Source organism: Mustela putorius, unplaced genomic scaffold, assembly GCF_011764305.1.
Source record: "Mustela putorius furo isolate JIRA1106 unplaced genomic scaffold, ASM1176430v1.1 tig00537248_pilon_pilon_pilon, whole genome shotgun sequence".
NCBI lineage: Eukaryota > Metazoa > Chordata > Mammalia > Carnivora > Mustelidae > Mustela > Mustela putorius.
This window is the reverse complement of record NW_025422387.1, coordinates 12,112,810-12,130,233: the sequence shown is the minus strand read 5'-3', so window position 1 is coordinate 12,130,233 and position 17,424 is coordinate 12,112,810. Positions and strand designations below refer to the sequence as shown.

The window sequence follows — 17,424 nt, the reverse complement described above, 5'->3', positions numbered from 1 at the left end:
CCTTGCCACATTCCGGATCTTAGGAGGAAATCATTTCGTCCTTGACCATTATTTTTGATATTAGCTGTAAATGTTTCATAGATTTCCTTTATCAGTTTAGGGATATTACCTTCTGTTAGAATTTTTGTTAGGTTTGAATTCTGGATTTTGTTAAATGATTTTTCTGCATCTTTAGAGATGATGATTTGGCTTTTTTTTTTTTTTTTTTTTCAGATTGTTGATTTGGTGAATTACATTGCTTGATTTTTGAGTGTTAAACCAACCTTGCATTCCTGAGACAAATCCCATCTACTCATAATTTATATATTATTTATATATTTATATATTATTGGATTTATTTGCTGTAAATTTGTTATCAGTTTTTGCATCTATGTTTATGAAGAATTTTGGTCTATTTTCTTTCTTGTGATGTTAGTTGTTTCTGGTGGCAGATAATAAACCCATCACTATTACTCCATCTTGGCTGAAAGCAGAAGTCCATTCATTATGTATTATTTGTATATAGTCAGACTTACTGATTTTAGTTTATGACTTTTGCCTCTGGTGTCTTGCTTAATAACTAAAGATCCACCTGAAATTTATTTTAGAAGTTTTTATGGTGTCATTTTTTATATTTAAGTAATCATTTCTTTTGAGATCATTTTAGTCTAGAGTATGACATAGTGATCTATGTGTTTCTTCCAAATGATCATCCATAGTACTTAGCTTTCTTTACACTGAAACCAAAACATTTAAATGTTTAGAATAAATTTTAATGATTGAAAAGATTTTAGCTCTTGGGGGCACTTGGGTGGCTCAGTGGGTTAAGCCTCTGCCTTCGGCTCAGGTCATGATCTCAGGGTCCTGGGATCGAGTCCCACATCGGGCTCTCTGCTCAGCAGGGAGCCTGCTTCTCTCTCTCTCTCTCTCTCTGCCTGCCTCTTTGCCTACTTCGGCCTACTTGTGATTTCTCTCTCTGTCAAATAAAAATAAAAATTAAAAAAAAAGAAGAGATTTTAGCTCCCAAAATTTAGTTCACAGGTCTTTTTGTTTTTCCTAAAGACAGCTCAGATTCTGCTTTTTTGGGGGGGAGACATAGTCTTGAAAAGGCATATCTTTGATACATCATTTCTCTTTTCTGTTCTTAAACGTAAGCAATGAAGGCAATAACACTTTTTGAATGTTAGTTGTGTAATTTTAGTCACTTGACTGACAACTAAATTTGAGTTACTTTTTCAGTAGTATTAATATATTGACTTTATACTTGGTTATCAGTATTCATGGATTGTCAGGATGAATGCCTAGGATTACAAGTATGGTGTTGCAGGGGAATCCCTTTTTCTCATTTGAAACCTTTGATGGCTCCCCACTACCCTCAAGATAAAGTCCATTTCTTAATATGGTCTAAAAGGCCTGTTGTGATTTCCCTTGGCTTAACACCAGCTTTATATTTTTGCCTTCCAACCCTTCCATACATCCATATTGAATGAACAATTTTTATTTTTCCTAAAAGGCATGCTTTTTCATATCTAAGAAAAAATAGACCAGACCACCCTATTGTATCTTCTATTAAATTTTTTGCTTTTTCATCATAACAGTCATTTATAACCATTTTGTTATTTGTATCAGTATGGTGTAATGCTTATTCCCCCATTAGACTCTAAGCCCTTTAAAAACAGGGACCACATCCCATTGTACCTGGAACCAACCAAAACCCAGTACATGCCTAGCAAATAGTAGGGATTCAATAAATATTTGTTGAGTCAAGCAAAGAATTGCCTGGATAGAGGGATAGGTAGGCTGCTGACCTGCTAATGATTTAACTAGACTAACCATGTGAAGTAATGTACATAGTCACCTAAAGCTATCATGTCACAGGAGAAAAATGCTTCTTAGAACTGACTGCTTGTGCTTCTTTATTAACAATCCTCTTTTTCTCTTCTCCTTGAATGAGGACTGTTGTCTCACATTTTTATTTATTATTTTTTTTAAGATTTTATTTATTTATTTGGTAGAGAGAGAGAGACAGCAAGAGCAGGAACACAAGCAGGGGGAGTGGGAGAGGGAGAAGCAGGCTTCTCGATGAGCAGGGAGCCCAATGTGGGGCTCGATCCCAGGATCCTGGGATCATGACCTGAGCCAAAGGCAGAGGCTTAACAACTGAGCCACCCAGGTCCCCCGTCTCACATTTTTTAAAACACAATTTTATTGGCTAATAACTACATTTCTAGCGTACATATCTGATTGGTCAAGGAGGAAACACAAACTATCCTGTGATATTTTCAGTTTGAAATGATTGATTCTCATGGTAGGGGTATATTTACAATAAAAAAAAATGGATGAAAGTTAATTAATATTTCAGTATTCAAAAAATAAAAAGGGATCTATATCAATTAAGTATAACTGTTAAAAGCCAATATGTAAGCATGTCAAAATAATGTCCATTTATTTATTTATTTATTTATTTATTTGGCAGAGAGCGAGAGATCACAAGTAGGCAGAGCAGCAGGCAGGGGTGGGGGGAAACAGGCCCGTGCCAAGCAAGGAGCCCAATGCGGAACTGGATCCCAAGAACCTGAGATCATGACCTGAGTCGAAGGCAGAGGCTTAACCCACTGACCCACCCAGGCACCCCCCCACCGTAATGTCCTTTTATTAACAGAAACTTCAAACTCAGAATATTTTGTATGGCAGCGGAATAATCTGCCTCTTAAGTGAATGTTAGCATAATCTCCAAATTATAGCAGTTTGTTACCTAATTATCTATTCTATATGTATATATTGTGCATTAAGAACATGGGCTGTATGGTTAGATCTGGGTTTGGGTCCCAGTTCTCACAAATACTAGCTGCCTGATTATGGGGAAGTAGTTTTTCCTCTTGGTTCTAGTTTTTTATAAAAATCAAAATAATATAGTCTGCATTATGTAGCTGCAGTAGGGATTAAAGAAAATAATACATACCTACATGGAACTTAGCGTTGCCTGACACATAGTAGTGCTTTATAAATCTTAGCTGTTATTACTTAAATATTAAATAAACCAAAATGCTTTTAAAAGCAGATTTATTGAGATATAACTCATTTAAATGTACAGTTCAGTGGTTTTTGGTATATTAACCATTGTGGGACCATCACGACAACCAGTTTTAGAAAATTTTCATGACTCTAAAAAGAAAGCCCATCCCTTTTACCTATCACTGCCAAACTCTCCTTCCCCCAGCTGTAGTCAGCCGATAATTTGCTTTCTATCTCCGTTGATTTAGTTATTCTGGGTGTGTTACATAAATGGAATTATTCAATATGGCATCTTTTGTGACTTGCTTCTTTAACTTCACATCGTGTTTACAAGTTTCACCCATGTCGTAGCGTGTATTGGCACTTTATTCCTTCTTATGCCAAAATAATATTCCATTGTACAGATGTACCACATTTTGTTTATTCATTCACCAAATGGACCTTTGGATTGTTCCCACCTCTGGCTCCTATGAATCATGCTTCTGTCAATATCGATCTGTACAAGTATTTGTGTGGACATAGATTTTTATTCCTCTTGGATTTATACCAAGGAGTAGAATTTCTGGGTCAAATGGTATCTTGATTTTTAAGTTTGTGATGAACTGCCGGTCTCTTTCCCAAAATGGTGCACCACTTTATATTCCCACCAGCAGTTTGGAGGGTTCCGCTTTCTCCTCACCCTTGCCAATAGCTATTTAACTTTTTGATAGTAGTCATCCTAGTAGATAAAAAATGGTATATTACTGTGATGTTAATGTTTATTTCTCTAATGACTAATAATGTGGAGCATCGGGGCACCTGGGTGGCTCAGTGGGTTAGAGCCTTTGCCTTTGGCTCAGGTCATGATCCCAGGGTCCTGGGATCGAGCCCCCCCATCAGTCTCTCTGCCCAGCAGGGAGCCTGCTTCTTTCTCTCTCTCTCTCTCTGCCTGCCTCTGCCTGCTTGTGATCTCTCTGTCAAATAAATAAATAAAATCTTTTTTAAAAGACCATAAATATTATACCCAAAATTAAAAATATAATAATAATAATGTGGAACATCTTTTCATGTGTTAATGGCCACTTGTATATCTTAAGAGAAATGTCTATTCAGATCCTTTTCCCGTTTTTTGGGGGGTTATTTGTCTTTTTATTATGAAACTGTAAGTCTGGAGTGCTTTTTAATATTAATTTATATTACCACCAACCACGATGATGTTTTAGAAATAAGTTAATGTCAAACCTTATTTTTTTACAGGTACTGAAAACTTACCCCCCAAATATTTGTAAATGAGAGAGAAAGCTGACTGGGATATCAAAAGCAAAACGTTTGCAGATACAGGTCATCATGCGTAAAGGGGTGCCGAAGGACTCAGAGATTGCTGATCTCTTCTACAAAGATGATCCTGAAGAACTTTTTATTGATTTGCACGAAATTGGACATGGAAGTTTTGGAGCAGTTTATTTTGTAAGTAATTTTAGAGTGGTTTAGAGAGATTAAATTAGGGGAGTTTGAATTCTACACATTCTATTACTTGTAAAATACGTTTGCTTTTAGTGGTTTTTTCTACAAGTTAAATGTCTACACTAGAAGCAAATACTCACTGCTGAAAAGCCAGTCCTAGAAATCTAGGCATTATTAAAGTCAGTGGAATCGCTGTCACCTGTACACAAACTATCAATATATATATATAAGCTTAAATTTTGGCCCTATGCATTTCCTCTATAAGCCAAGCTCTTTTCTGCCTCAGGGCATGTATATATGCTATTCCTCCCACCTAGAAAATTCTGCACATTGCATCTGTATCCCTGTCTAACTCCTGCTTACCGTACAGATTTCAGCTTAAGTGTTACGTCCACAAGATTGCCTTTCCTGTTCAACTGTCCTGAAGTAAATTAAATCATTTTTTATGATCTCATAGCACCCTCATAGGGATCTCCTAAGGATCTGATAGTCCTTGCATGTTGTTGAATTTATCGTGGATATAATTAAATACTTCTGTGTGAGATTTTTTGACTCATATATGTCCCTCCCCCTACATAAATGCCATGAGGTCAGAGGTTATGCCTATCTTATCCCTTGCTATATCCCCATAACCTGTCTGATAATAATAGGAACTCAATAAATGATGGACAGATGGATGGATGAACGGATGGCTACTCAGACAGGTTGACCATCAAAGATTTTTAGTAACATTCGTATCAAGTCAGTATTTTAGGTTAAAGGGCATAACGCTTAGCCCCCTAACTCAGTTTGAATTCTAAGACTGTGACTTACCATCTAATAAGAAGAATGAGAAGTAACTGAAATGTTACCATCACTCTTTCACCTGAAATTCATTACAGAAAATGTAGTTCTAATTCATTTATATAACCTTAGAAGTTTGCCTCATCGAAGTCTCAAATACTTAAGAAAGCAAGTGATATTTAAGTACTGCTTATTACTCACTTCTCTAAACCTGTTATCGAATTTTTTTTTCCTTGATCAAAAATTATTTGACTTTTAAGTGATCCTTTATGTTTTGGCATCTGGGCAGGGCTTATTTTCAGTTGTCCTTCCAAATAAGATTTTATTAATTGCATTTTAAGTTCATCTTTTTGTCTGTAGGCCAATCTTCAGCCTGGGTTTCCCCTGAACTCTTTGTCATGTCTTTGCGTCTGTGCTCAGCACTATCACCACTTCTCCTTTGCCCTAATTTAATATTTGGCTTCCACTCAAGTACATTTTATCATTAAGTAACCTTCCATGGCTGGAAAGGGTGCTAATTTTCTAGTCAACCCTGCTATGTTAGTCTTTGGGCTTAGAATCGTATTTAAAACCCAATCAAAGCCCTATCTTCTTCATTCACAGGGATAGTTTTGGGGTTTTTTTCCCCCTTAAATTTATTTATTTATTTAGTTAGTTAGTGACCTCTGCCCCCAACTTGAGGCTCAAATGCACAACCCTGAGATCAAGAATCTCATGCTCTACCAACTGAACCAGCCAGGCACCCCAGGGATGCTTTTTTTTTTTTAAGAGGATTTTTAAATTGTAAATGTACACACAGAAGTGTGCATAAATACATATCCATATATTTTGATATGTAATTTAAAGAACAATTAAAAGGTAATCTTTTTCTAAACACCAGCCAGGCCAAGAAATGGGATATTACCAGCCTCCCAAAAGCCCCTCTTATGTTACGTCTATTTTGAATTTTATGATAATTATTTTCTAGTTTTTCTTTACATGTAACTCCCTTTCTTCTTCACCCCTAACAATATAATTTGGTTTTGTTTGTTTTGAACTTTTTAAAAATTGATACATTCTGTACATATTTGTTTGTGACCTATTTATTTTGCTCCAAGATGCTTTCCTCAGTCATCTTTTCTTTTTTCTATTTATAACTCATTCATCCCCTCACAGTCTCTCTTAGCCAGAGTCAGAGGGTAGTTCCAATCTCTATCTGACTTGTGTATTTCAAAAAGCAGCAACTGCAATGGGCACTAGGTGTTCTATGCAACCCATGAATCACTAAATTCTACCCCTGGAACTAATAATACACTATATCTTAACTAAATTGAATTTAAACTTTTAAAAAATGAATAAATAAAATAAAAAGCAGCTAGATCCCCTCTCAAAATTCTCCTTTTGACTACAGTAAACCAAGCATGTATCAAAACTCACAAGCCTTTGGACTAAAGGCAAAATGAGACCTACTTTATAGTAGGCTGCAGAAGACCTAGTGATGTGTTTGCTGTTGGGGCTAAGTCCTCTCTATTTAGCTAGAATAAATGCCTTTTGAAAATGAGAACTATTTCTAATATTTCTTTACAACTCTAAACGTTAGCCCAGTGTCGTGTTTACAGTAGGTACTAAATACATGTTATTTATTGATAATGATAGACTAGAAAAATCATAAGGATATCTCGGTGGCTTTGAAAATGTAATCATTAACTATACAGAATTGCCTGTATACAAAACAGGTAGTACAAGCCCATATAAACTCTTAAGCCACTAAAAAATAGATTAAAGGGGAATTAACTTACTCTTTACTGTAAAGCCTAGAAAAGCTTTAACCTTTTATCTATAATGGTCACATAGGTAATACCTTAAAAATGGATTTCTCATGGGCCACAGTCATATCTATATGTAGTTCCTCCCTATTCATAGATTCTTCCTCTTGTTACTCATACCATGATAACCAAGTGGACTGTCATCTCTTCCTTGGACAATTGCTGTAGCCTCCTAAGCTATCTTTGTGTGTCCACTGTGGTCTCTCTTTAGTCTCTTGTCAGCACCACAGTGACTCCGGGGAGAAAGAAGTAAATCTGATCAAAACCCTTACTGTAGGGGCGCCTGGGTGGCTCCGTGGGTTAAAGCCTCTGCCTTTCACTCAGATCATGATCTCAGGGTCCTAGGATCGAACCCCATATTGAGCCCCACGTCGGGCTCTCTGCTCAGTAGGGAGCCTGCTTCCCCCTCTCTCTTTGCCTACTTGTGATCTCTGTCTGTCAAATAAATAAATAAAATCTCTAAAAAAACAAACAAAAACAAAAAACAAAAAACTTACTGTAGCCAGCCTACAGGGTCTTCCACAGTGTGTCCCTGTTTGTACTGAAGTTCTATTCCCTCTCATTCTCATTGCCCTATCTATAATAGAATAGCTTTCTTTGACCATCATCGTGGGATTTTTGCATAAACTGTTTTCTCTGGAATGTTTCCCCTTTTACCTTCATTCTCTTAAATTCCTGTTCCTCTTTTATCTCCCAGCTGAATCCTCATTTCTTCAAGGAAGCCTTTCCTGACCTGCCATCCCCTCATTTTTGTTTCTCAGAGTAACACACACTCTTCTTCACAGCACCTGTCACAATTGCAATTGCACATTTGTTGGTTACGAGATTTTTGTACTGTCTGTGCTGCTAGACAAAAGATAGGTACTGAGCATATTTACTCACAGTTCTTACCCCAATACCTGATACTTATTGACTACCTAATAAGTATTTGTTGAATGAAGGAGTGAATTATAAAGAACTCAGAGAACTTGGGGTACTGCTAATTAGTAGTTTTCATGAATCCTAGTCATGCTAGAAAGCCATTAAGACCAGATTCTAGCAACCAACATTTTTATACCTAAACACTATAATTCTGTTAGGCTTTTGTAGTTTATAGCTTTTACACTAATGATGTTAGGAAGTATATTTAAAGTGAACTATTAGCTGGCTCCGCTCCTAGGGAATCAATCAGCTGAGAGTATATTTAGAAAAAATGGAAGCTATTGATGAAATCCCTCTGTGTGTTTGGATTTACATAAGTAATTCAGAAATTAGCAGCATTAACAAATGAGATAGTAAGAAACCCCGTATTAAAGGAAGATAGAAAAGGGCCAAGCATGTTCATTTTTGTATTCACTTAAACACAACTATGAAGTTTCTGTGTTTTTAGTGTTGCCTTGTTGAATTTCACATACTTCCTATAATCCACCTAAAGCTGATAATTTAGTTCTCTTCTTCTCAGTATAATTATTACCTTTTAGTTGAGACTTAACAACTAAGGCAAAAAGAAAAGCTTATTTTTAATTTTTATATTTCTTTGTATTTCTATTTCTGTAGTAGCCACAGTTTAGATTTAAGTTAATTAAAATGTAAGTTAGCAACAAGTAGACTGTAATCTAAATGTAGCTGGAAATGGTTGAGAAACTCAGAAACAGATAGTATTCTAAAATATTTTTTGAATCAATGATCTTGCTTAAAGTTATTGAGGTCATTTAGACTATTGGAAGTGTTAAGTATAAATGTAAGTTTCTAGAATAACACTTGAAATGTGTATTCAATAATGATAAACAATAATCATAAAAGTACTGGAAAGTTGAAACCCCACTGATAGTTTTCTTTCCCTGTATTAAAAGATTAATTTTTTTAAAGTTTCAGTTCTGGTTTATAACAAGTATAAAATTGCATTAAAAATTTCACATCTAGGGCACCTGGGTGGCTCAGTGGGTTAAGCCACTGCCTTCAGCTCAGGTCGTGATCTCAGGGTCCTGGGATCGAGTCCCACATCGGGCTCTCTGCTCAGCAGGGAGCCTGCTTCCCTTCTTTTCTCTCTGCCTGCCTCTCTGCCTACTTGTGATCTCTCTCTGTCAAATAAATAAATAAAATCTTTAAAAATATATATATAAAAAAGTTCACATCTAAACCAACTCTTAACTTTAGAGAGCAAACTGATGCTTAACCAGAGGGGAGGAGGGAAGGCTGGGATGGGTGAAACAGGTGATAAAGATTAAGGAGCACCCTTGCAATGGGCACTGGGTGGTGTATGGAGTTGTTGAATCACTAAATTGTACACCTGAAACTAATATTACACTGTATGTTAACTAGAATTTAAATAAAAACTTAAAAAATAAATTTCACATCTAAGAAAAATCAACATGAAAATATTTTCCAGATAATGAGTCTGTGCTCCAGTAGGCAGGTTTTGTAAGCAAGTATACATACCAAGTCCTAAGTAATGCTTACTCTGTAAATGTAAAGACATATATATTAAAGATTTATTTATTTTTATTTTGTTTAAATTTATTTTTTTATTTGAGAGAGAGAGAATAAGAGAGGAGCATGAGAAACGGGAGGGTCAGAGGGAGAAGCAGACTCCCTGCCAAGCAGGGAGCCCATTGGGGAACTCGATTCTGGAACTCCAGGATCATGACCTGAGCCCAAGGCAGTTGCCCAACCAACTGAGCCACCCAGCCGCCCTAAAGATTTATTTTTAGAGAACAGGCACAGGGGGAGGGGCAGAGGGAAAGAGAGAATCTCAAGCGGACTCCCCACTGAGCACAGAGAAAGACGGCCTAGATCTCACCACTCACTCTGAGATCATGACCTGAAAGGAAGTCAGGTATCAGTCGCTTAACTGACTAAACCACCCATGTGCCCCAAGAAATATATTTTTATTCTCGGGTAACTTTTTTCAAGTTTCTGGTCCCAAATAAGGATTAATTATAAATAACCTTAATAAGCAATTAGAGAATACCATCTGATTCCCTTTGTGTGGGCCTTTTCTTTTCTTTTTATAAAGGTTAAGGATTTGTTTTTTAAAAATCCCTGTTGCAAGTTAAAATTCCTCATTCTTTGAGTATTTCCTAAACCTTTCCCAGGCTGCTTAGCCTGCACAGGGCATAGATTGATCTCCAAAATACCCACTTTTCTGATACAATCACTCTAACCTTTACTGTAGTACTGAATTCACATCAACTTGTCTTTGTTGTTGTCATATAAGCAGTCTTAGCATTAAATTTAAATAGTGTTTAATTTAAATTTAAATAGTGTTAAATAAAAGCCAGCAAAATATGAGAGGGTTTTGTTTTTTGACAGAATTCCATCTGTACCTTCTAAATAAACAAAATATCTAAAAAATACCTTCATAGAGCCCTGCTTGCTGATTTGAAAACTCTAACTAGTAGATACCTTATTTTTATAGTAGGTACTTTTGCCTTTCTTTAGTACTTGTAAAAAAAATTTTTTTCAGGGACGCCCGGTGGCTCAGTCAGTTAAGCATTGCTTTGCGCTCAGGTCATGATCCCAGGATCCTGGGTTGGAGTCCCACATCGGGCTCCCTGCTTAGTAGGGAGCCTGCTTCTGCCTCTGCCTGCTTTTTTTCTCCCTGCTTGTGCTTCCTCTCTTGTTCTCTCTCTCTGACAAATAAATAAAATCTTCAAAAAAAAATTTTTTTTCAGTAAGTGTTCATTTGCTTAGCATTTTGTCAATCAGTAAGACTGTTGAATTTTTTTTATATCAGTAAGTTATTGTTCATTTTTTAATTTAACAAATTTTTATTAGAAATAAATAAATAAATAAATTCTTTTTTTTTTTACTAAGAAAGAAATTCATTGTTTTATCTGAGGAGCTTCTTTAAGTCTACTGAAGAAAATGATCATACATTTTTCTCTAAAATTGGTGACCTGATTTTATCAGTTACTGAATTCCAATCTTTTACCTCAGAATCACTGCTTTACAGAATCACTGGTTTACAATAATAATATCATAGAATAAAAATAGCTTACTGACATCAGGAATATGGCACTGATGCAGAGCTCTGTTATTAGAAGAAAGCCAAAATTAGATAATCTTTTAAAGTCTTATATTTATTTTTCTGAAAATTTTTAGAAAATTATCTAGTTTTAAATCTCTTAAGAAAATTTGGAGGAAGACTATTACTTGAGTTATTATTTTCATGTGTGTTTCCACTGAATTGTATTTGGGGTATGGAAAAGCTATATAGAGATAATTATGAGACAAAGCAGTCTTTGAAGATGAATACACTGTACACATATGTATGTAAGTATATATGTAATATATTCTTATATATTCTATAAAATATAAGTACTTTTGGAAGCGAAAGTCCCTTTTAAAATTTTTCTTACCTTCTGTTGCATTGTTCAGTGTAGTAGCCACAATTTACATTTAAATTAATTAAAAGGTAAACTCCATTTCTTCAATCACTGTAGCCACATTTCACATGCATCATACATGATGTAGGTATAAAGAAAGCATTTCCTTCAAGACAAAAAGTTCTGTTGGAAAAAAAAAGAAAGGTTCTGTTGGACAGTGCTGCTCCAGGATTATCACTGATATGTATTCTGGTATAAATTCTCTCATATTATTTCCACACATACACTCACGTTAGTATTATTTTGCAAAAGTAAGATTATAGGAAGCTTGTTTTTGTCATTGTATTTTTTACATCTTTCCATATAACTGTATATTCATATATATTACCTCATTGTTTTACTGTTTATTTCATCGTATGTTTGTATCACATTATCTAACCAGTTAGATAATGGATATTTTACATGGTGAAGCCAGTATGGTTGTTTTGGAAATTTGACTTGTTTTTGTTTGATTGTATATATATGTTTTTAAACCCTAATCCTTTTTAATATTATGGTTGTTGCATGTATATGAATATAGATCTAAAGAAATTGTACTTTATAGTGGGGTGGAAATATCTGTCTAGACTATTAGAAGTTGCAATATCTTTAAACTGTTAATAAGTGTGAGAATTTTTTTTTTAAAGATTTTATTTATTTATTTATTTATTTATGTGACAGAGAGAAATCACATAATAGGCAGAGAAGCAGGCAGAGAGAGAGAGGGGGAAGCAGGCTCCCTGCTGAGCAGAGAGCCTGATGCGGGGCTTGATCCCAGGACCCTGAGATCATGACCTGAGCTGAAGGCAGAGGCTTAACCCACTGAGCCACCCAGGCACCCCAGTGTGAGAATGTTTTTTAAAGTGTCCAGTCAAATATTTAAGTTAAAGTAGCTGAAACATTTTTTTTTATTTTATTTTTCTTCTGCTGTCTCAACACAGGCCACAAATGCTCACACCAATGAGGTGGTGGCAATTAAGAAAATGTCCTACAGTGGGAAACAGACACAAGAGGTATGTTAAAGACCTTTTATACCTAAACTGACATAAACCAGTTGGTATGAAATTGATGGTAGAAACAAAGTTCTTTAAACATGTATCATAGTTTTTTATTCCTTTTTGTGGAGTATATAATAAATATTCTTAATATTCTGCCTCAACTAATTTGTGGAATAGAACGTAAGTTAGTATCATAGATTTATTATATATTTGGTAATACGTTTACATTTACATGTACTAAAATTAAAGAAATAACACAAGTTTAAACAGCTTTATTTATTAAACTTTTACTTTGTCCATTTAAACTAATGAAAAGAATATTATGTATGTATACTTGATAATAAAATACTTTGTGCAGCCTAAAAATCATACCATTTTCTTTATTACTTCAATAGAAATGGCAAGATATTCTCAAGGAAGTCAAATTTTTAAGACAATTGAAGCATCCTAACACCATTGAGTATAAAGGTTGTTACTTGAAAGAGCACACTGCTTGGGTACGTCAAAGGACCTGTATTATCATTTATTTCCAATTAAAATTTTTCTATTTTTTCTGTTTTCTCTTTGATCTGTAAAATTTTCAGTCCTATTTCTGTCCCATTTGACTTTTGTTATCAGTACTTAACATTTGTTAATACCTCAGAGTGTGCCATATGGTTGGCATACATTCTGTAAGATTAAATATGATATCTAGCCTATGGGAAATTTTATTCTATAAACAATCAACAGATAGTGAAAAGTTAATACCATTTTATGATTTATTTACCAAACTAAAAGATCCTTTTATTCTCATCCTAGAATTTTTATTGTTGTCATTTCTCATTCCCCACTCCAATTCCCCCAGAATTTGGGATTATGCTTAGTATCACCATCGTGGTCTAAGTTTTATCAGATAGGGCCTAGCACATGATTAAAATGAAACAGTCTTGAGTGCCTGGGTGGCTCAGTTGGATAAGTGTCTGACTCTAGATTTTCGCTCAGGTCATGATCTCAGTGTTGTGAGATCGAGCCCTGTGTCATACTCTGCTCTGGGTATGAAGCCTGCTTGGGATTCTTTCTCTACCTTTTCCTCTGCCCCCAATCCCCCCTCAAAAAAGTCTTTTTTTTTTTAAATATTTTTTTAAATTCATTTGACAGACAGAGATCACAAGTAGGCAGAGAGGGAGGAAGAGAAAAAGGCTTCCTGCTGAGCAGAGAGCCCGATGTGGCTCCCACTGAGCCACCCAGGCGCCCCTCAAAAAAGTCTTTTATTCCACTCTATCCTTTGAGTATATTTTTACATGATTGTGTTTCTGTGTTTAGGTTAGCTACTGTTTAGTAAATGAAAATACTTTATCGGACCTTGCACTCCAATTTAATGTCCAGTCTAACCATCATTTATCAAGATTCATCTATTGAGAATTTACCATATACAAATGATCACCAGTTAGGGAATGGAATTTTTGTTCCCAGATAGACTATCAAACAATATACTTAAACCTTTTTTTTCAAGCAGCTTTTAAGGTATCTAGAGCCATCACTTCTGTTCTGAGCAGAAGAAATTAATCAGAGGAGTATCTCATTACCTGGAAATCAATTCTCCGGCAATCTCCGCCATCTTAAAGGAGTTTAGAAAGGGATTTTAAGTATGCAGGATAAATGTTACAAAATCAAATGCTGAATATTATGTGTTTCGAGTCTTCAGAAAATCTGAGCTCTTATTTAAAGCCTATTTATTCTTAAGTTACACAGGGTGCTAATAAGCTTGGTTAATGGGTCTCTGTCCACAACAGATCTGATAGACTCAGTAGAAGGAGATCGTAGGAACTAAACTGCTAGAGACATGCATACAAACAGCCATAAGACTAATTTGACTTGGGGTACTTGGGTGGCTCAGTGGGTTAAGCCTCTGCCTTCTTTGGCTCAGGTCATGATCTCAGGGTCCTGGTATCGAGCCCCGCATCAGGCTCTCTGCTTAGTGGGGAGCCTTCTTCCTCCTCTCTCTCTCTGCCTGCCTCTCTGCCTACTTGTGATCTCTCTGTCTGTCAAATAAATAAATAAAATCTTTTTTAAAAAAAGATAAAAGCGTTGGCAAAGATGTGGAGAAACAGGAATTCTTGTGCATTGTTGGTGGGAATGTAAATTGGTGCAGACACTGTATGGCGTTTCCTCAAAAAATTAAGAATAGAAATACCATACATTCTTAGTAATTCCACTGCTTGGTATTTTCCCAAAGAAAACAAAAATGCACATTTGAAAAGATATATGTAGCCCTGTGTTTATTGCAGCATATTTGAAATAGTCAAGGAATGGAAGCAACCTCAGTGATATTGATAGACAAATAGATAAAGATGTGATGTACATATACAATCTAATACTACTTAGCCATAAAAAAGAATGAACTCTTGTCATTCATGACAACATGAATTAACCTAAAGGGTATTATGCTAAGTGAAATAAATTGGACATAGAAAATAAATACCATATGATTTCACTTACATGTGGAATCCAAAAAAAACAAACGAACAAACCGAAAAACAGGAACAGACTCATGAACACAGAGAACAAACTGTTAGTTGCCAGATGGTACAGGGGTGGGGGAATGGGTGAAATAGGTAAAGAGGATTAAGAGGTGCAAACCTGTAGTTATAAAATAACGAAGATGAAAAGTACAGTGTAGGGATATAGTCAGTAATATTGTAATAACTTCATATGGTGACAAATGGTAACTACATTTAGAGTCCTGAGCATTTCATAATGGGTAATTGTTGAATCACCATGAAGTGTACCTGAAATCAACATAATATTATATGTCAATTATACTTCTATTAATAAGAAAATAAATTAATGTTTTCAAATCTGTTTATTTTTTTTTAACTTTTTTTTTTTTAAGATTTTATTTATTTATTTGATAGAGATCACAAGTAGGCAGAGAGGCAGGCAGAGAGAGAGGAAGGGAAGCAGGCTCCCCGCCAAGCAGAGAGCCCGATGTGGGGCTCGATCCCAGGCCCCTGGGATCATGACCTGAGCTGAAGGCAGAGGCTTTAACCCGCTGAGCCACCCAGGCGCCCCGCAAATCTGTTTATTTTAATGTCAAGCAGAAAACTATAAAATTTCAAAACTTTAAAGTTACGTTTCTTAAGTTTTAAATTATTCTGATAATGGAAGGATTTTAACATACATAGTTATATATTTAATTACACATATAAATATATAACAAATTTAACAGTTTAGATGTAAACATATAACTCTGTTATACAAAATAATATATGGTATATGAGACGCCTGGGTGGCTCAGTTGGTTAAGAGGCTGCCTTTGGCTCAGGTCATGATCGCAGGGTCCTGGGATTGAGTTCTGTGCTGCTTCTTCTGCCTTTCACTCCCCTTGCTTGTGCATGTTCTCTCTCTGACAAATAAATAAAAATCTTTTAAAAATAATAACAATATATGATATATACTATGTACTTTATACCTTGCAATCCTAGAATGATATAGAAGAATATGATACTATATATTAATCTTATATAATGTATGATTATTGTATGCTATAATAATATATGATTATAATATATATCACATGTATGTATTATATAATTTTATATCTCATATTCTTCTAAATTATTCCAGTAATAGAGTACATAATTCACAAATAAAGTATATAATTCATAAACACATGTTTTCACATCAATTATTTTAAGTGAAAAGAGCTAATATATTAATTGTGGTTATGTGTAGGTGACGTTAGGAAATTTGTATTTTAAAAGGAACATATGGTTTTAGAATATGTTTTTTAGAATAAGAAAATAGTATGGAGAGAGAGAGAGAGTATGTGTGTGTGTAGAGATTGGTCATTGAGCACTCATGGTTCTAACCTTGTCTATAAATCAGTAGTCTGGGACACCTAAAAAAAAAAAAAAATCTAAGATGAGAGTAAAAGAGTTTTTTCCTTTTTGTTTTTGAAAAGAGTCCCAAAATTGCAAACTCAGTAAATACCAATAGTATTTTAATAATATTGTTCTAGAAATTTTTTAAGATAAAAATTTATCTTAGTTTATTCTTAGTTCCTTGGTTACTTGGTTGGTTTTAGCAGTTTCTTATTAACTGTAGTTATTCTGGTTATTGGGGCGCCTGAGTGGCTCAGTGGGTTAAACCTCTGCCTTCAGCTCAAGTCATGATTCCAGGGTCCTGGGATCAAGCCCAACATCAGGCTCTCTGCTTAGCAGGGAGCCTGCTTTCTCCCCCTCTCTCCCTGCCTGCCTCTCTGCCTACTTGAGATCTCTCTCTCTCTCTCTGTTAAATAAATAAGTGGAATCTTCTTTTTAAAAAATTATTCTGGTTATTATTTATTCTATTACAGTTGGTGATGGAATATTGCTTAGGCTCAGCCTCTGATTTGTTAGAAGGTAAGAATAAAACCACTATCCCTTCCTTTCTGTTCTGTCTTGACCAGAATAGTATTTCCTCCTAAATGCCCTATATTTGCCATTGGGCAAAGCAAATGGATGCTGACTCAGACCTAAGGATTGTGTGGATGGGCTGTGCAAACTTTATCTCTGTGGTGGCTGAAAGTGTCTCGGGAATGACTGACAGCCCTCTTGCTGTTCAGCGCATGGCCCATCCAGGGCTTGTACTTGCTAAAATGTTCGGCTCATGTGATGTAGTGTATATAGCCAAAAAACGTCAAATTCATATGTATTTATGAAAGGTAGATGGTATCAAATTATATTGATATTTAACTCTTTCAGATATCTTGACTGACCCAGTTCTCTTCCGCAAATGCTATTATAATCAGAGACTGGGTTAAAAATTTACATTTAAAAAAACTTTTTTATATCATCCTTGATCTCTGAATAGAAATTGCTTATTAGCTGCTTTCACAAATAATGAAAACCTGTAGTTAGAAGAGGTAATTATAGATGCTCTGTGGAGAGGAGAATAATACAATCTAAAACATTCTAGGCATTTAAAATGTCAGAAAGGACTGGTAAATTTGGGCCTGGCCCATTGGAATCAGTGGTGGCTTTGACTTGCTACTGACAAGTCAATTAACAATTCATTACAGTGAATATCAGGCTT

General features: G+C 35.3%; 1 protein-coding gene across 2 annotated transcripts in view; it reads left to right on the top strand.

Annotated features, from left to right (window-relative positions):
- Positions 1 to 17,424, top strand: part of TAOK3 (TAO kinase 3) — a 182,679-nt gene that overhangs the window by 89,702 nt on the left and 75,553 nt on the right. For both annotated transcript variants that reach the window (XM_004753331.3, XM_004753332.3), the window contains exons 3-6: positions 4,231 to 4,440; positions 12,313 to 12,384; positions 12,765 to 12,866; positions 16,706 to 16,751. In XM_004753331.3, coding sequence (XP_004753388.1) covers positions 4,321 to 4,440; positions 12,313 to 12,384; positions 12,765 to 12,866; positions 16,706 to 16,751 — 340 coding nt within the window. In that variant the 5' untranslated portion in view covers positions 4,231 to 4,320. The remainder of the gene's footprint in view (positions 1 to 4,230; positions 4,441 to 12,312; positions 12,385 to 12,764; positions 12,867 to 16,705; positions 16,752 to 17,424) is intronic.